The sequence below is a fragment of the Rhinolophus hipposideros genome (genome assembly GCF_964194185.1).
Source record: "Rhinolophus hipposideros genome assembly, chromosome: 22".
Taxonomy (NCBI): domain Eukaryota; kingdom Metazoa; phylum Chordata; class Mammalia; order Chiroptera; family Rhinolophidae; genus Rhinolophus; species Rhinolophus hipposideros.
Genome location: NC_138068.1, coordinates 44855462 through 44875654, shown reverse-complemented (window position 1 = coordinate 44875654; position 20193 = coordinate 44855462). Strand labels below are relative to the sequence as shown.

The following is a 20193-nucleotide window of genomic DNA, read 5'->3' as shown; positions in this document are numbered from 1 at the left end:
AGTCCATGTCATTTATTTTTTGTTACTTGTGCTTTTGATGTCATATCAAAAGAAACCATTGCCTAATCCAAGGTCATGTAGATTTACTTCTATGTTTTCTTCTAAAAGTTTTATAATTTTGGCTTTTACATTTAGGTCTTTGAACCAATTTGAATTCTTGTCTGTGGTGTGAGGTAGGGATCCAACCTCATTCTTTTGTGGGTGCATATCCAGAGGTCTCAGCACCATTTGTTAAAGAGACTGTTCTTTCCCATTGAACTTTCTGTTCACCCTTGTTGAAAATCAGTTGACCATAAATGTCAGCGCTTATTTCTGGACTCTCTGTTTTATTCCATTGTTTTACATGTCCATCTTAATGCTGTTACCACACAGTGTTGATGAATGTTGTTATGTAGTAAGATTTGAGAATAAGAAGTATGAGTCTTCCAACTTTGTTCTTCTTTTTCAAGATTGTTTTGATTATTCCAGGTTCCTTGCATTTCCATCTGAATATTAGAATCAGCTTGTCAATCTGCAAGGGAGTGAGCTGGAATTTTAACAGGGTTTAGGTGTTGAATCTATAGATCTGTTTTGGGAGTATTGCCATCTTAACAATGTTAAGCCATCCTGTTCACTCACATGGGATGTCTTTTCATTTACTTAGGTGTCTCTTTCTAGTGTGTTTTGGAAATTGGGAGCCCTTTTGAACCCCACCCACCCTTTGAGACTGCTTCTTGGTTCTGAGGAGAATGGTTTAAAATGTACTACATTAACATGTAATGTAATGGTATGAATGTTGTAAAAACCCAAGTGGTGACACTGCTGAAACAGCTGTTGTCTGGTGGATGGCCATTGGGTTTCTCAAAATGTTTCTGGTCAGCTGCTTGTCAAAATTCTAAGCAGGGTATAAAAAAAGAGACTTTAAGAGTATCACTGCATGGAACATGGATTTCAAAGCTGATCATGAAGCAGTCAGGGCCCCTCTTGCTTAGTTAGGCTGCCCTCCACTTGCATTCCAGTAAAGATTACAGGCCTCAGGAACCCTCCTTGCTGTCCAAGGAGAATGAATCTAGGTCTTTTCTCTCTCTGCATTCTGCAACCCACAGCGAAATAGATTTTAAAAATGTGTTCTGGAAATTTTAACCCACAGGAAGTATAGAACTATGGGAGAGTGAGTACTCTCATCTGAATCCAAGATGCGCACTCACACATCATGACGTATACGCACACCCTCACAGAGTGTGAGCCTGGTTTTGTTTTATAACTCCTTGTTTAGAAGCAAAATTAGTTGTAAGAGAATTGCAAAGATAATATAGAGTACCTGTGTGCCCTTTACTCAGTTTCTCCTAATGTTAATATCTTGTATGACCATAGCACAGTTATCAAAACAAAGATATCAGTGCTGGCTTAGCATTTTCTTCAAATTTTACCAGTTTTTTCTCTAATGTTTTTCTTTCTTCCTGGATCTAATTCAAGATCCTCATTGCATTTAGTTGTCATGTATTTTTAGTCTCCTCATATCTACAGTGGTTTACTGATCTTTTCTTATCCTTCATGATTTTGACAAATCTGGTGAGTACTGGTCAGGCATTTCATAGAATATTCCTCAGTTTGGGCTCATCTGATGTTTTCTCACAATTATTCTGGGGTTAGGGACTTTGGAAAAGAATACTGCAGAGGCAAATTCCCCTTCATATCACAGTGTATCACCATGAGTTGGTACTGGTGAGTTAACCTGAATCACTTGGAGAACGTGGCTTGAGCCAGGTTTCTCCATTGTGAAGTTACAATTTTCCCTTTCTAGACTATTTATCAGAAGGGACTTACTAAGTCCATTCCACCCTCAAGGGGAGAAGCATTGAGTAACACCTCCTAGAGAGAAATATATCACAAAATTTTTGGAAATTTGTTAAAACCACCATGGTAATTTGGGGGAGATACTTGGAGGCTATGCAGATATCCCATTAGTCCTTAAAGCTCTGCCCACTGTTTTCAGTGTTTGGCGTTGGCTATTATCTGTAGCAGTTATCACTGTGGTGTTCCTGTGGTGATTTTCTGTTCCTCTCATCTACATTTATTAATTGGAATTCTTTTGTAAAGACAATATTTCCCTCCGATTTGTTTTTTCCAGGCCTTACTTTTGATGGCACAGCAGGAGGCAATATGGAGCTCTGTGTAAGAGCAGGACTCTGAGCTACCAGCCAGTGTTGGATCTCAGGTCTGCCACTACCATACCCACCTATTGGGTGGTTGTGAGGAGTAAGTGGTACTGGGCAATGGAAGTTCTTAGAACTCTGCTCAGTGCCCAGTACATGTGGGTAGTTATCTTCCTTGTTTACATGCAGCTGTCACAGATACCAGTCCCCCAAAGCAGCAAACAGACAGCAGGTAAAACCCACACTTGTGCTTGATAGAAATGGATGTGTCCATTTATTCATCCTGTCATGTTGACTATGCTGTTTATTGAGTACTTAACATGGATAGAAGCTGTTAATACCTAAAAATACTTCCACACCTTACAGGACTGTTTTATCCCTTGGTAGAAATGTGCAGAGGTCATTTGAGCAAAGGCACCCAGATAGAAAGATGCCAAGCCAAGCTCAGACCTGGCTCTGTCTGGTTCTGAGAGCTTTGTTCTCAACCATCAGAAGGAGACTAGTTAGTATACCTCTGAGGATTCCAGAAGGGCAATGATCAGAGGCTGTGCTTTAGAAGGGTCCTCCAGTGTGGCTTAATGGATAAGAAAACGAGAACTATACATACACTGCCTATAAGAGACTTTCTTCAGATAGAAAGAAATGTGCAGAATGAAAATAAAGGGAAGAAAAAAGATTTCATGCAAATGGAAAGGGAAATAAAGCTGGGTTAGCAATACTTATGTCAGGCAAAATAGACTTTAAAATAAAGGATATAACAAGAGACAAAGGCAGTGAGAAGGCAGGGTTATGTGGGGTTAGAGGCCAGTCTCTGCAAAGCAAAGTGGTCCTTAGAGTGCGCTTTAATTCTAGAGCATCAAACCATAGCTAAGTAAGGCGGTCAAGACCACATCAGTGAAGAGCGTAATCTCAAAATGCAGTCTTACTGTCCTCCACTAAGTGAGGTGGTTGTTTCCTGTCATTTGGCATTTCCAAATGGAAGGCATAACTATTCACCTTGAGTGGAGAATAGGTTTATTTGTTTTTTTAAACACAATTTGGGGTCTCAAAGTCACAGATAAAACAAGACTGTGGTTAGGATTGAGTTGTGTAACTTGACAGTAGTACAGTCTACATGAAATTGTTGATGACTAGGGTGATAGAAATGCTCTGTATTTTGAGGGGCTTTGCAGTTGTCAGAACTCATCAGTGGTACCCTCAAGATTTATGCATTTCACCATATATATATTAACCTAAAAAATAAACACATGATGAACTGCATGCTGAAGTATTCAGGGGAGGAGGGCAACTTACTTTGAAACGCATCCAAAAATTAATGGATCAATGGATGGATATGCGATAAATCAACTCTAAGTTAATAGTTATAGAACCTGGGTGGTGGGTACGTGGGTGTTCACTGCCAATTCTTTTAACACTTCTGTATGTTTGAAAATGTTCATAATGAAATATTGGCAAAGAAAATTATGGCTAAAAGTAAAATAAAACTTAAAACAGATTTGTACCCATTGCTTAATTTATAGAAATACTTTTTTACATTAAAAGGAATGCAGCTTTCCTCCTGGTACGTTTTGGAGAATTTTATTCACAGTTCTTCATGTGTGTTTGTTTGTCAGATGTAGTCCAGCCCTTGTACACACATCTTTTCTTTTTTAAGCAACGATTGCAGATTTTTATTTTCTATTTTGGAGTTTTCTGGGTTTTTTTATTAAAATATAGTTAGCATACAATATTATATTAATTTCAGGTGTACAACATAGTGATTTAACTTTATAAATGTGATCACCATGGTAAGTCTGGTAACCACCGTCTGTCTCCATGCAGTTATTAAAATGTTATTAACTGCATTTTATGTGCTGTACATTACATCCCCATTGACTTATTTATATTGTAACTGGAGGTTATAAAATAACCTTTATTCCCTTTCACCTTTTTTATCCATCTTCCTATCCCCTACCCCCTTGGCAACCATCAATTCATTCTCTGTATCTATGTGTTTGTTTGTTTTATTTTGTTTGCTCGTGTTTTTTTTTTTTTTTTAGATTCCACCTATAAGTGAAACCATATGTATTTGTCTTTCTCTGACTGACTTATTTCACTTAGCATAATGCCCTAAGTCCATCCATGTTGTTGCAAATGACAAGGTCTTATTCTATATTATTACTGAGCAATATTCCATTATGGATATATACTGTGTTTCCCCGAAAATAAGACCTAGCCAAACAATCAGCTCTAATGTGTCTTTTGGAGCAAAAATTAATAAAGACTGGGTTTATGATACGATATATGATATGATATGATATGATATGATATGATATGATACCGGGTCTTATATTAATTTTTGCTCCAAAAGATGCATTAGAGACCCTAGAGAGGAGAAAAATGGCGGCGTGAGGTGAGCCTCTGTAAAGCTCCCCTGGAATTTACAACGAATCGGACAACAATAACTCCACAAAGGACTCCTTGCACAGCAGACAGGCAAGACGAAGAGGCCGACTACTGAATTCACCTCCAGGTGGGTGAATCGCGCGAGCGGGGGAGGAGGGAGAGGAGAAGTGCGGAGACGGAGCCGCGTGGGCGCAGGACAAAGACCTAGCTCAGTGCTCGGAGCCCGCTGCTCCCGAATCCTCCGCAGCTGCGGGAGAGGGAAGGACTCGGACTGCTAGGGCTCCGCTTACGGCCCACAGGGCTGAGGGGGCAGCATACAAAACCGCTGAACCCAACGCTCGCTCACGGCAGACCTCGGAGCAAAGACTGAGGGAAGAGGGCTGAAATCAGTGGTTTAAGCCCTCACTGCCGAGCGGAGAACGGAAGCCTTAGGCACGGAGACTAGCCACCCCCTCCCTACCCTCCCAGAGCTCGCCCCACCCCCACCTGCCCGGTGCTAGAAGCGATAAAGTAGCAGTGTCAGATCAAAGGACAGAATATTTGCTGCTCTGAGAACTGTGGACCGCAGACACAGATTCGCAGCTCAACTAGTTCCGGCAAAGGGGAGGGAGCTGTGGAAGCAGGACTGGCTGTGGTGGTGGTCGCCGCCATTGCTCTGGGCCACCTCTCACAACTCACCCCGCCCCTGGCCCCACCTATCTGGGCGGATCCCTGCAGGAGTAAACAGAACTGCTGAAACAAACGGGCTCTGAATCTGGTGCAGAAAGAGCTTTGGAACTCCAAAAGCTCTTCGCATACCTATCAACCTGTTGCAGAAGACACTCCTGTAGATGTCTAGGAAGAGAAATAGTAAATCAGTGATTGCCATGAATAACCAAGGCAACAAGATAGCTCAGAAAGAAAGTGAAAAGTCTCCAGAAAAGGAACTTAGAGATATGGACCTTTGTGATTTAAATGACAGAGAATTCAAGATCGCAATTCTGAAAAAACTGTACGAGATGCAAGAAAACACAGAAAGGCAGTTTAATGAACGCAGAAACACAATCAAAGAACACCATGAGCATTTTACAAAAGAGATTGAAATCTTGAAAAAGAACCAAATAGAATTTCTGGAGATTAAGAACTCAATAGAAGAAATTAACAATAAAATATCCAGCTTAGGTAGTAGAGTTGACCAGATGGAGGAAAGAATCAGTGACATCGAAGATAGGAACCTGGAATTTACTCAGAGGGAAGAAGAAAGAGACTTGAGACTTAAAAGAAATGAAAGAACTCTACAAGAACTTTCTGACTCCATCAGAAAGAGCAATATAAGAATAATGGGCATACCAGAAGGAGAAGAAAGAGGGAAGGGAACAGAGAATATATTCAAACAAATCGTCGATGAGAACTTCCCAAACTTGTGGAAAGAACTGGATCCTCGAATCCAAGAAGCAAATAGAACACCTAATTACCTCAATCCCAACAGGCCTTCACCAAGGCACATTGTATTGAAGCTGTCTAAAATCAATGACAAAAAAAGAATCCTCAAGGCAGCCAGGGAAAAGAAGACGGTAACTTACAAAGGAAAGCCCATTAGATTATCATCAGATTTTTCAGCAGAAACTCTACAAGCTAGGAGGGAATGGAACCAAATATTCAAACTATTGAAAGAGAGAAATCATGAGCCAAGAATAATATATCCAGCAAAGATCTCCTTTAGATATGAAGGAGGAATAAAGACCTTTCCAGACATCCAGAAGCTGAGGGAATTTTCTAATACACGACCTGCACTACAAGAAATACTAAAGGAGGCTATTAGACCACCATCAACAGGGACAACTTGTGGCAACTGAAACATAAAAAGGGGGAGCGTAAAGGCCTGAACTGGAATATGGGAATAGAGAAAGTAAGCGTACTGAAGAAACTGGAATACTCTAAATATCAAACTTTCTTTTACATAAACTCAAGGGTAACCACTCAAAAAACATCCAAATCTGAAATATATACTGTAATAAAAGAAGAAACAGAGGGAAACATCATAGAATACCACTACACAGAAATAACAGACAACAACAAAAAGGCAAAGAAACAATGGAGACACAGCCTTACCAGAAAACTAAAGACAGAATGACAGGAAATCCTCACATATCAATAATCACCCTAAATGTAAATGGACTGAACTCACCAATAAAGAGACACAGAGTAGCAGATTGGATCAAAAAACTAAACCCAACCATATGCTGCCTACAAGAGACACATCTCAGCTACAAGGACAAGCATAGACTCAAAGTGAAAGGGTGGAAATTGGCACTCCAAGCAAATGGTACCCAGAGAAAATCAGGTGTAGCCATAATGATTTCCGATGAAACAGACTTCAGGGTGAAAAAGATAACGAGACAAAGATGGACATTTCATAATGGTAAAGGGGACTATACAACAAGAAGACATAACAGTCATCAATATTTATGCCCCCAATCAGGGAGCGCCGAAATATACCAAGCAACTACTAACAGAACTCAAGGGAGAAATTGACCAAAACACAATTATACTAGGGGACTTAAATACATCATTGACAGCTATGGATAGATCATCCAAACAGAAGATAAATAACGAAATCGCAGCCCTAAATGACACATTAGATGAATTGGACATAATTGACATATATAGAGCACTTCATCCTAAAACATCAGACTATACATTCTTTTCTAGTGTACATGGAACATTCTCAAGGATAGACCATATATTGGGACACAAAATCAGCCTCAGCAAATTTAAGAAGATTGAAATCATACCAAGCATATTCTCTGATCACAAAGCTTTGAAATTGGATATCAACTGCAAAAAGAAAGCAGGAAAAAACACAAATACATGGAGATTAAACAACATACTTTTAAAGAACGACTGGGTCAAAGAAGAAATTAGAGGAGAGCTCAAAAGATACATAGAAACAAATGACAATGAAAATACATCCTACCAAAATTTTTGGGATGCCGCGAAAGCAGTTTTAAGAGGGAAATTTATATCATTACAGGCCTATCTCAAGAAACAAGAAAAATCCCAAATAAATAATCTCATGTTACACCTTAAAAAACTAGAAAAAGAAGAACAAGCGAAACCCAAGGTCAGCAGAAGAAAGGAAATAACAAAAATCAGAGCAGAACTAAATGAAATAAAGAACAAAAAGACAATAGAAAAAATTAATGTGACAAAAAGCTGGTTCTTTGAAAAGATTAACAAAATCGACAAACCCTTGGCTAGACTCACTAAGATAAAAAGAGAGAAGACACTAATTAACAAAATCAGAAATGAAAAAGGGGAAGTTATCACGGACACCACAGAAATAAAAAGGATTATCCAAGAATACTATGAAGGACTATATGCCACCAAATTTAATAACTTAGAAGAAATGGACAAGTTCTTAGAAACATATAGCCTTTCAAGGCTGAATCATGAAGAACTGGAAAATCTTAACAGGCCGATCACCAGTAACGAAATTGAATCAGTCATCAAAAACCTTCCCAAAATCAAAAGTCCTGGACCAGATGGCTTCACCAGTGAATTCTACCAAACCTTCAAAGAGGATCTAATACCAATCCTGCTCAAACTCTTCCAAAAAATTGAAGAAGAGTCAGTACTCCCTAACTCATTTTATGAGGCCAACATTACCCTGATACCAAAACCTGGTAAGGACAACACAAAAAAAGAAAACTACAGACCTATATCTCTGATGAATACAGATGCTAAAATCCTAAACAAAATTCTAGCAAATCGAATACAACAATGCATTAAAAAGATTATTCATCACGACCAAGTTGGGTTCATCCCCGGGGCACAAGGATGGTTCAACATTCGCAAATCCATCAATGTGATACATCACATAAACAAAATAAAGGACAAAAATCATATGATTCTATCAATTGATGCAGAAAAAGCATTTGATAAGATACAACATCCATTTATGATTAAAACACTTACTAAAATTGGTATAGAAGGAAAATACCTCAACATAATAAAGGTCATATACGACAAGCCCTCAGCTAATCTCATAATTAATGGTGAAAAGCTGAAGCCCTTTGCTCTACGTTCAGGAACACGACAAGGTTGTCCCCTATCACCTCTGCTTTTCAACATAGTGTTGGAAGTCCTCGCCAGAGCTATCAGGCAAGAGAAAGAAATAAAAGGCATCCAAATTGGGAATGAAGAAGTTAAATTATCACTCTTTGCAGATGACATGATGCTATATATAGAAAACCCTAAAGACTCCACCAAAAAGCTATCAGAAACAATCAATGAACACAGTAAAGTTGCTGGCTACAAAATCAACGTACAAAAGTCCATTGCTTTCCTATATACCAACAATGAAATCTCAGAAAAAGAGATACAAAAAACAATTCCTTTTGCAATTGCAGCAAAAAGAATAAAATACCTAGGAATAAACTTAACCAAGGATGTGAAGGATTTATATGCTGAAAACTATAAGACATTTTTGAAAGAAATTGAAGAAGACACAAAGAAATGGAAAGACATTCCGTGCTCATGGATTGGAAGAATCAACATAGTTAAAATGGCCATATTACCCAAAGCCATATACAGATTTAATGCAATCCCCATTAAAGTCCCAATGGCATTTTTTAAAGAAATAGAACAAAAAATCATCAGATTTGTTTGGAACCACAAAAGACCCCGAATAGCCAAAGCAATATTAAAAAAAAAGAACAATACTGGAGGTATCACACTCCCTGATTTTTGCTTGTACTACAGGGCTACAATAATCAAAACAGCTTGGTATTGGCGGAAAAACAGACACATAGACCAATGGAATAGAATTGAGAACCCAGAAATAAAACCACATAAATATGGACAGATAATTTTTGACAAAGAAGCTAAAAACATACAATGGACGAAAGACAGCCTCTTCAATAAATGGTGCTGGCAGAATTGGATAGCTACGTGCAAAAGAATGAAACTGGACTTCTATCTGTCACCATGTACCAAAATTAATTCAAAATGGATCAAAGACTTAAGCATAAGACCTGACACAATAAACTGCATTGAAGAAAACATAGATACTAAACTTATGGACCTTGGGTTCAAAGAGCATTTTATGAATTTGACTCCAAAGGCAATGGAAGTAAAAACTAAAATAAACAAATGGGATTATATGAAACTGAAAAGCTTCTGCACAGCAAAAGAAACTATTGACAAAATAATGAGGCAACCAAGTGAATGGGAGAAGATTTTCGCAAACAGTTCCTCTGATAAGGGGCTAATATCCAAAATATACAAGGAACTCATGAAACTCAACAACAAAAAAACAAACAACCCAATTGAAAAATGGACAGAGGACCTGAAGAGACATTTCTCCAAAGAGGATATACAAATGGCAAATAGACATATGAAAAAATGCTCAACATCGCTAATCATCAGAGAAATGCAAATGAAAACCACAATGAGATATCACCTCACCCCAGTCAGAATGGCTTTCATCAACAAAACAAATAGTAACAAGTGTTGGAGAGGCTGTGGAGAAAAAGGAACTCTCATACACTGTTGGTGGGAATGCAGACTGGTGCAGCCGCTATGGAAGGCAGTGTGGAGGTTCCTCAGGAAATTACGAATAGAATTACCATATGACCCAGCAATCGCTCTCCTGGGTATCTACCCCAAAAATATAAAAGCATTTCTCTATAGAGACACGTGTACGCCAATGTTCATTGCAGCTTTGTTTACGGTGGCCAAGACATGGAAACAACCAAAATGTCCTTCGATAGATGAATGGATAAAGAAGTTGTGGTACATATACACAATGGAATACTATTTGGCGTTAAGGAAAGATGATATAGGAGCATTTGTGACAACATGGATGGATCTCGAGAGAATAATGCTAAGTGAAATAAGTCAGACAGAAAAAGCAGAGAACCCTATGATTTCACTGATATGTGGTATATAGACCAAAAAGAACAAGACAAACAAATGAGAAACAAAAACTCATAGACACAGACAATAATTTAGTGGTTACCAGAGGGTAAGGGGGTGGGGGGTGGGTGATGAGGGTAAAGGGGATCAAAGATATGGTGATGGAAGGAGTACTGACTCTGGGTGGTGAACACACAATGGGATTTATAGACGATGTAATACAGAATTGTACACTTGAAATCTATGTAAATTTACTAACAATTGTCACCCCAATAAAATTAATTAAAAAAGAAAAAGATGCATTAGAGCTGATTGTCCTGCTAGGTCTTATTTTCAGGGACACACGGTGTGTACCACATCTTCTTTATCCATTCATCTGTTGATGGACACCGAGGTTACTTCCATATCTTAGCTCTTGTGAATAGTGCTGCAGTGAACATAGAGGTGTATATATCTTTTTGAATTAGTCTTTTCATTTTCTTTGGATGGATCCCCCGAAGTGGAATTGATGGGTTGTATGGCAGTTCTATTTTTTTAGTTTTTTAGGAACCTCCATATTATTTTCCATAGTAGATACACCAGTTTACACATGTTCTTTGACCTATTCTAGCTAGTTCTTTTACAGTTGAGGTAATGTGTATGTTTGTAAGACAGAAACTCAGAGGCTCTTCTTTGCCTAGTGGTATTATGGTTATAAACGGAAGGGTTTTTGGTGGTGTTTGCTTAGTGACTTTTTATTTCTGTGTGAAGACCATTGAAAAAACAAATCTTAAAGTAACCTAGATAGAGTTGCTTATTGAATTTGAAGAAAAATACTTGATCTCATTTAAATTTTAGTTAATTTATTTTCATGATTCCTTATTCATTGATCTACCAAATGAATCCCACTGCTTGCAAGCAGCATAAATTCCACAGTGTGGTGGGCAATGCTACCCTACCAAACAGTTAAGAATTAGAATCTGTGGGACTACTTTTGATTTTATTTGTGGGAAGACTTTTGTGTGTTTACTGATTTTAGATGTCAATGGGTGCAGTTTTTGATAGATAAGCAGAAAGGAATGTGTCTTCTAGTGGAGTGTCCGGCTGCAAGTGCTCCCAGGGAGGCAGATTGGCCCCTGGCACCTACGGGTTTGTGGTGTCATTTTCAAAACAGTGGGCTTCCATTGATTTTCTTTTTTTTGTAATGACAGTTATTGAGCTATCAAGTGGTTTTAAATATATTCACAAAGTTGGGCAACCATCACCACTATATTTCCAGAACATTTTTATCACCCCCAAAAGAAACCCAGTACCCATTTGCAGTCAGTCCCTAGCACCCCACAACCATTCATCTACTTGCTGTCTCTGTGGATTTGGCTGTTCTAGACATTTCATATAAATGGAATCATACAATATGTGGGCTTCTTTGACTCAGCATAATGTTTTCAAGTTTCATTCGTGTTGTAGCATGCATCAGGCCCTCTTTTATTGCTAAATTCAGGTGACTCTTAATGTCTTTTCACTTTGATGCATTATTCTGAATTTTACATAAGTTTATTTTCTTTATAGTCCAAAGTTTTAAAACATGTGACCGTAATTGGAATTGGAAATGTTTGCATTGTCAATAGGCTTTGGTTTTGTTTCAATGCAGGGCAGTGTCATTTTGACAGCATGGTCAGTGAAGGCTGAGGACAGGGTCAGCTCAGCACCCAAAACTCCCCCCCCACCCCCGAGAACTCACTCACCTTGCTGCTGGCTCGTTTTCAGGTACAGGAGGCTGATGACTGGTTGCGCTATGACAACCCCTGGGTGAAGGCCCTGCCCGAGTACATACTTCCTGTCCACTTCTATGGGAGAGTGGAGCACACTCCCGAGGGGATGAGGTGGCTGGACACACAGGTGTGTCCAGGACACACAGGTCCGCACACCAAACCCACTTTGGCGTTTCCTGGGAAATGTGGGCTTAACACGGTGACCACTTGGGTTTCACTGTCGGCATTGGTTTGCTTTTGGGAGTGCGAGGCGTGCACTCGTATGAGCTACCCCAGAGGACCTAATTCAAGGTAGAAGCCTGAGAGGTTTCCTTCTCCTTATATACCCGATTTCTTACATTTCGTCAGGAACTTACATTTTGTCTTGACCGTAGAAAATGCTGATTATGAAACCACACTCCAGTTTACCAGGAGCTGTGTGTTGGAGTAGAGACTAACAGTTGTTTAATGACAAGTAGGACAGCACTGTGACAGGGACAAGGGCATTTATCCCCTGGGGGACGTGAATAGCTCCCCAGCAAGTGCTCAGTGTACTCCCTTGCCACACGCTCCTGGTCCCAGGTGTGGCCTATAGCTCTCAGTAATGCCCCAGGTGTAGCTCACCAGTTATTATGAGCCCTCAGATCCCTGGACGTTTGGGAAGGCCTGAGTGGATGTCCTGGAACGGCATACAGGCCCTCTCTCCCAGCTGAGCCCTGATGGCACGACCAGGGCAAGAGCATAGAGCACTTGGCAGAACGTGGTGCCAGCTATAGTGGAGTATAGTCATGGACAGTCCAGTCGGGGCTCAGAGATGGCAGACAGCACACATCTTGATGGTTTTAGCGTGCAGAGGAATGAAAGGAAAGACACCATGAGAGGGTTGCTATTAGTAAGACATAGTTGTCTAGTCATGTGGGCAGGTTGAGCAAAAACGAGATGAGCTAGGAGACGGGTAGTCACAGGCACGCAAAAGTGAGTCATCCAGATTTTCTGCAATGTAAGTTTTAAATAGGGTACATGGGTCAAGAGCTGGCTGGAGGCCTAAAATGCCATAATAAGTAGTATTTAATTTGAAAAAACAGAAGGGAATCTGGTTTTCTAAATGTGTGTGATTCTAAAAGATGAACATGTCAGTGTATGTAAGGCCCCACGGACCACTGAGACATCCCACACTGAATGTGATGAGGGCCTTGTCCGGGAGGGCTGGCCATGGAGAGGTAAAGAGGGAAGTCAGAGATGCTTTGCACAATTGTCACTGGCTTGGACGGGAACGGGGGCAGGGTGAACGTTCAGGGGAGATCAGAAGGGAAAGATGACACTGGGGCTTTCAGACGGTGGTACCTTTACACAGTCCTTTGTGGCTGCCAGAGCTGACTTCATCTTGTAAAGATGAACAGTTGCACTTGTATGCACCATAAGCAAGCCTGAGTATGAAAAGCCTGATTGGAGGGTCTGAGAGCTGGAAGTCACCTTGAGGTTTCCAGTTCTTCCTGTGCTTCCCCAAAGTAAAGCTGACAGTTTTGGACAGATGGGAAGTGAGAAGGGGTGTGGCAGCCTCTGTGGGTGGAAAGCAGGTCTTGTGTTTTCTGTTGAGAGGGGAATGTGTTGGCTAGTTTGGTCTCCTTGAGAGTTAGAGATCAAAGCATGCGCCAGGAGGAGCCTGGCTGCAGATATGGGAATGGAGGTCGGAAATGGACGTTGTGTGTTGGGTGAAATTAGTTGAGTCCTGAAATTACTCAAGCAGAGTGAGAAAAGGGAAGGCGTGGAGGGCAGAGGACGCAGACATGGAATGAGTGGCTGCCGAGGGAGCATGAGCAGCACCTTAAGGAGCTGAGGTGGGAAGAATTGTTAAGCTGATGCCAGTACTGAAGCAGGTAAGTTTAGAAAGACAGTGTTGCCTTTGGAGTGTATTCAGAGGCTTACCTGTCAGGCGCTCACAGCTGGGGCTGCAGGTGCAGGTATACAGAAGGGCAGGAAGGGGTTTAGGACTTAGCCTGGCCTGGGGCAAGTTGTTTTGGGCAGAAGGAAAAAAGCCAGAGAAGGATGAGCAGAAGACAGCAGGGAGGCAGAATGTTGCTTCCTGTGAGGCTGGCACTGCCCCAGGGGTGGACCCAGGACTGGGCACCAGTCTCTGGCTGACTGGATCTTGACCATCTCTCTCGGCCAGGTGGTGCTGGCCATGCCATACGACACCCCAGTGCCAGGCTACAAGAACAACACTGTCAACACCATGAGGCTGTGGTCCGCCAAGGCACCCAATGACTTCAAGCTCCATGACTGTGCGTTTTACTCTTTTGTCTCCTTTGGGTAACTTATTCCAAACTCACTGGTGCAGCTCCTGTCCCTTCTCTGTGCGCTCATTGCTATAGGCAGCGGGCAGGTTCCTTGTGAGCAAGGGGCTTCCCAGGGAGGGCCCATAGACACGGCTAGCGCTCTGGCCCCAAGCCCTCAGGAAAGAACAAAGGGCTGGGGGTGCATGTGGTATGAGGCACTCAGCATGGCTTTGAAGGGTCGAGCATGAGGCAGGTAAAGCAGCAGCTCCGGGGGCCTTTCTCTTCAGGAATGCTTGTCCTCAGACTGTTCAGCGAAGCAAGTGCAACATTGCAACATGAGGGCACATGGAGAATCTCAGAAGGCATGCCGGTCCTGACCTGGCTGTCTCTGCTCTTAGTTAACGTGGGCGGCTACATCAAGGTGGTCCTGGACAGGAATCTGACTGAGAACATCTCCAGAGTCCTGTACCCCAATGACAATGTAAATAGTACCCACGGTTAGTTCTTGTCTGCACTATACCTGTCCAAGTGTAGGCTGGGGCTCTCTACAAAGACCTATTTGCTGGCCTCATATTTGTTAGGTGAGACCACATAAATGAGCTCTAGGCAGTTTCTGCTCTTCTGATGACAATTTCCCAAGAAGTAGATGACCCATTTGTCAACTGGGGATAGTAGTCCCTATTTTGCAGTGCCATCTTGAGAGATATAACAATCATGATTTGAAAAGGTCTTAGATACCCACCTCATACTAGATGACGGTTGCAGCCACATTATCCATTGCCACTGAATTTAGTGTCTGGTGGCATTTTTGTTTTTGGTGCCAGACAGGAGTCCTTGAAATTTGCTTATCTTAGTGGGCTGTGTATTCTTTTTATTTTATCAAAGAAATATGTACACAAAGTGGCTAAGGCCATTGGTGCTGAAAGGATCACAATAAAATACCCAGCCCCCTCCTTCCAGAGATTTTGAGCAGATTATTCTAAAGCTTCAGGAACAAGTCATTTTTAGAATGGAGTTTGGAGATTGCATTTCTGGGTGGCTCTCGTATTCCTGGCCCTCAGCTTCTCACTGTTAAGGGACTAGACCTTCCTGCTTGGTGTCCTCACACAGAACCATGTGACTCTTTGCTGACGGCTCTTATGCTTCCTCCCTGTCTGAAGGTCACAGCAGGTCAGGCCACTTGCTACCTTCCATCTGTACCTTTGAACCGCAGGTCACCTGACATCTGGGCTCCCAGGATTGTGGCACTCCAGGGATTTCCTTCTTTCATCCACACACACACATCTCTGCAGTCCGTGGGGCAGGACCCCCGTCCCAAGCCTAGTGCCTTGTCCTGGGTCTTGGGGTTGGTGGGATGGGGGAGTCCTGAAGGCCTGTGGTGGCTCCTTTGGCTGTGTTGATGCAAGCGCTGTCCTGTGTCTGCAGTTCTTTGAGGGGAAGGAGCTCCACCTGAAGCAGGAGTACTTTGCGGTGGCTGCCACCCTGCAGGACATTATCCGTCATTTTAAGTCCTCCAAGGTTGGCTGCCGGGACCCAGTGAGAACCCTGTTTTGAGACATTCGCAGACAGGGTTTGTTTGTTGACTGGGGATCAGGCTCAGTGTGGAAGCACAGGATTTTCTTCTTCAAGGCTGGGCATTGGCAGGAGGGACGTGGCGGGACATTAGCACCCTCTCATCTTGGTCTCTTTGTCATGGAGGTGGGGGTTGGGCCCCTTTTTTTACCAACCAGGGCCACACTAGGCCTTGTTAGGACTCATAACAGCAAGGATACTGTCAAAGGCTCCCATGGGCAAAGCTGGATGTGTTTGGCGGGCTCTGTTCAGTGATCTTAAAGAAAGCCAACATATCCTAGGTGAGAGGGCTTCAGGTGGTGGGGGCTGAGGGTCCTGCAGCTCCTGGACACCTGCTGCAGAGCAAACATGTTGCAGAGCCAGCCCATGGGGTCCTCCAGTCACTCTCTGTGGCCCCTCCGGCCCTGCTCCTGCTCCTTGGCTGGGCCCAGTGCCTGTGTGGCACTCTCTGTTCCTTGCTGTCAGTCCTGTAGACCAGACTCCTCACGGGTGGGCAACTGAGGATCCCAAGCCCGCACACAACAACCATGTGGGCCTAGCTGCCCCACAGGCGCAAGGCGACAGAAGGTATCACCCTTTGTAAACTGCAGGTTGCCATCCAGCGGAACGACACCCACCTGGCTCTTGCCATCCCTGAGCTCATGAGGATCCTGGTGGATGTGGAGAAAGTATATTGGGACAAGGTGAGCACTGAGGACAAGGGCGTGGGTTGATGGTGTTTCTTGCAGACCTAGGCATAAGGGGTAACAATGTCCCCTGCAGAGCTGGGCTGACGATGTCTACTGCAGAGCTGAGCACATAGGGTTGACAGTACTCCCTGTAGACCTGGGAATAAGGAATAACAATGTCCCCTACAGACCTGGGCATATGGGGTGATCATATCCCCTGCAGACGTGGGCACATGGGGTGATGATTTCCCCTGCAGAGCTGGATACTTAGGGCGTGACAGGAGTCCTCTGTGAACCTGGACACCTGGGATGACGGTGTCTCCTGCAGAACTGGTCACGTCAGAGTGATGGTATTCCTCGCAGAGCTGGGCACATGGGGTAATGGTATTCCCTATAGAGCTGGATGTGGGGTGACAGTATCCCCCTGACCTTAGAGTCTATCCCAGCAGTGGTTGCAGATACTGAGCTAGTCCTACCACACTGAGGGAGGCCTCTCCCCTGTGGCCTTGGCAGGATGGACGGATATTGTACCTGAAAAGACAGAGGCTGTGGGGGGGAGAACAAAGGCAGATATGGGGGTTCCTCCTGAGGGACCAGCACACAGTGAATGGGAACAGGGGTGCAAGGGCACAGAAGAGCAATTTTTTGGAAGACTAAAAAAGAATCTTGACACTTCTTAGCGCTTCTCATGTATTTTCTCATTTTAGAAATCATGGTAACAAAAACCCAGAAACATTAAAGAAATACATTGATTACCATTTTTATAGGTTTGTTTTCATGACTTAGTTTGGTCCTAAATTCTTTAGTATAGTGGTGTATTCTCAACCTAGTCTAATTAAATCAACATGTGAAACTATAAAATAAATTTTACCCTGTTCATAGAACTCAGAGCCCTTCTATGGTCTTGGGGTGCACCTGATGGGGCTGGGAGGCCCGTCTTGGGTCCTATCCATTCCTGGCCCTCAGAGGGCATGGCCACACACAGTTTATGAGCATTCTCCAGAATGTGGGTGTGAAGTCAGTTTAGTGGAAATAAAATAGAAGACTGCTCAGTGGTCTGTTTTGTTTATCAATAAAAAGCAGTTTACGAAAAAAAGGAAACAGGTGATTCTAGGTGGTAGGGTAAGCTTTACTCATTTGTGTATGTGTGCTGCGTCAGGATGCAAGATGCATGTGGATTATGTTAGGAAAGTGAAGGGTACGGGGTTCAACGGCAGGTTTTGAGAAAGGTGTAGACCCGCCCCAGAGAGCAAAGGAATGTGGCAGGCTGCGCCCCTTTTTGCTGGGATCTGAACATCTACCTTTGATCCTCGACTTTCTCCTTGCTTAGCCATCAGACAAAAGACCTGCTTGTTTCTTTTTGTTGTTGTTGTTGGGAAATATTGGGGAACAGTGTGTTTTTCCAGGACCCATCCACTCCATGTCAAGTCGTTTTTCAATCTAGTTGTGGGGGGTGCAGCTCATTGGCCCATGTGGGACGCAAACCGGTGACCTTGGTGTTATGAGCACAGCGTTCTAACCACTGAGCCAACCGGCCGCCAAGACCTGCTTGTTTCTAAACAAAGCATACTGGAATGTTCTAGAATATTCTAGGCCTGGGAGATCACAAAGAATACCTGTGCATACAGCAACCACACTGTGTTGCCGGAGGCCCTGGAGCGCCGGCCTTGTTTGAGAAGCTGCTGCTACAGCATCTGGAGACCATCCATGCCATCAACCAGAGGCACCTGGACATGAGCACTGCTGTCTGGGGTGGGGGCCTGGCTGTGGTCTGCACCTTTGCCAAGCGCCCTCCTCTGTCCTCCACATTACTTCTTGACCAGAATAGCCTCTGTCCAGCAGAGGACTTTGAAGGCTGAGGGCTGTCATTTGGCAGAGCTGTTGGCTAGTGCCCATGCCTAGACCCCTGCTGTGTACATGGGAGTCATGGATTCAGGTCTTTTAAAACATTCCCATTCCCTGTTGGGATTAGATTAAAGTCTCTGGAATGCCAGAGACCTTTGTCCTGAGAGGACATAGCAGCATTTGGGCGATTTGGAAACAAAGTCCCATTCGTCTTTGTTAACTGCAGATATGATAATGGTGTTAGAATCCAGATGTGATTACAGTTCATTTTTTAACCTTTTGGTGAAAAGGCAGCTATTCCCACTGTCAATGTGGTTAATCCCTACCTAGGCCAACAGGGACACTATTCCCATCTTTTCCTTGTAAATCACACGGCGTGGCCTCAGCACCACTGATTCTTCAGTCTGCCTCCTACAGAGCAGTTCAGGCCGGCCCTGGCTTTTCCCTGGGCTGAGGCGGTGTGGAAGGAGGGGCTCTCAGAGGTGTGTCCAGGGTATTTGAGTGCAGGTCTGGGGTGCAGCAACCCTGGGATTTTCTTGAAAGAAACAGAACTTCCCACAGGGAGCCCCTGGACCACTGTGGGACCTCCTGCTCTCCTGCTCACAGCTCTCTGTCTTGGGAACAGCATGTGGCTGCCCTGTCGCCGGGAATGTGGACCATCTATGAAGGATGTCTGTGATTGAGGAAGGGTCTGCAAGCGGATTAACATGGCTCACCTGTGTGTGATCTGGCTCCACGCTATCAGTGGTGTGGTGAGGATCCCCTCGGAGATTGTGAAGCATTCAGTGTGAGTGGAGCTGGCGTTTGCCCCGAGCCAGGGCTTACCTCCTTTCTGACCTCACACCTGCCTCTAGGGACTGTCAGCTGCCCATATGCACAGTGGCTGAGGCATGTGGCCCATGCTCCACACCATTATTGTGCTGCCCTCATGGGCAATGGATGAACTGTCCAAAGCACACTGGTAGGCAGGTGATATTAGGAAGTTGAGCCTTCTCCTCATTACCAGTGGCTCCTCTTGTTTTCTGTGTTCTTGGTCTGTCTAGGCAGAGCCTCTGCTCCTAGAGTCCTCTACCTTTGGCCAAGTGCCATGAGCACAGTATCTGGGGATGACTCTCCTGGCTTGGATAGGATAGAGGTTAGGGTGTGATGGGCTGGGGTTTGGCATTGTCAGACTGAAGGAGTTCTTAGGTCAAATCTTGTGCTTCCTGTCCCCTCTTGGTGGGATGTGATCTTGGAGTTCCTTCCATCCTCACACCTGTGTGAGCACTAGGTGGGCCTACACCAGGTCTGTCCATGTGGAAGCTTCTTTGTTCCCAGTGCCTGCCTGCCTGGGGGCTTTAATCCCCACAACAGATTTCTTAGGGGGCTCCCCATTTTACAGGTGAAAAAACTGAGCTCCGGTTTCTCTACTGTCATGATCACTCTAGAAAATGGCCAAGTCCCAATACCTGTGTAGTTCTAGTTAGTCCCAGGCTGCAAGACTGGAAGTGGGGTGAATTGAAAAGCATGTGCTGCATGCCCACTGTTCTCAGAGTGTGCAGTAATGCTGACAGCTCTGTGTTCTTTAGAAAACAAAATAGGAAAACTGAGCTTCAGGAGCTTCCAGGGGATTTCCTAACAAGGTTCTTACATTCTTGCTCACCTTGTTCAGAACACAGCGATTGTGACTTGCCTATTTTCTGTG

General features: G+C 43.5%; 1 protein-coding gene across 1 annotated transcript in view; it reads left to right on the top strand.

Annotated features, from left to right (window-relative positions):
• PYGB (glycogen phosphorylase B) overlaps window positions 1–20193 on the top strand; it is a gene marked incomplete at both ends in the record, with an annotated part of 42555 nt that overhangs the window by 12488 nt on the left and 9874 nt on the right. Inside the window, 11 exon segments of the mRNA XM_081033789.1 lie at window positions 12165–12296; window positions 14319–14430; window positions 14823–14905; window positions 15850–15969; window positions 15971–15994; window positions 16587–16679; window positions 18258–18330; window positions 18333–18397; window positions 19135–19170; window positions 19176–19197; window positions 19200–19296. Coding sequence (XP_080889915.1) covers window positions 12165–12296; window positions 14319–14430; window positions 14823–14905; window positions 15850–15969; window positions 15971–15994; window positions 16587–16679; window positions 18258–18330; window positions 18333–18397; window positions 19135–19170; window positions 19176–19197; window positions 19200–19296 — 857 coding nt within the window.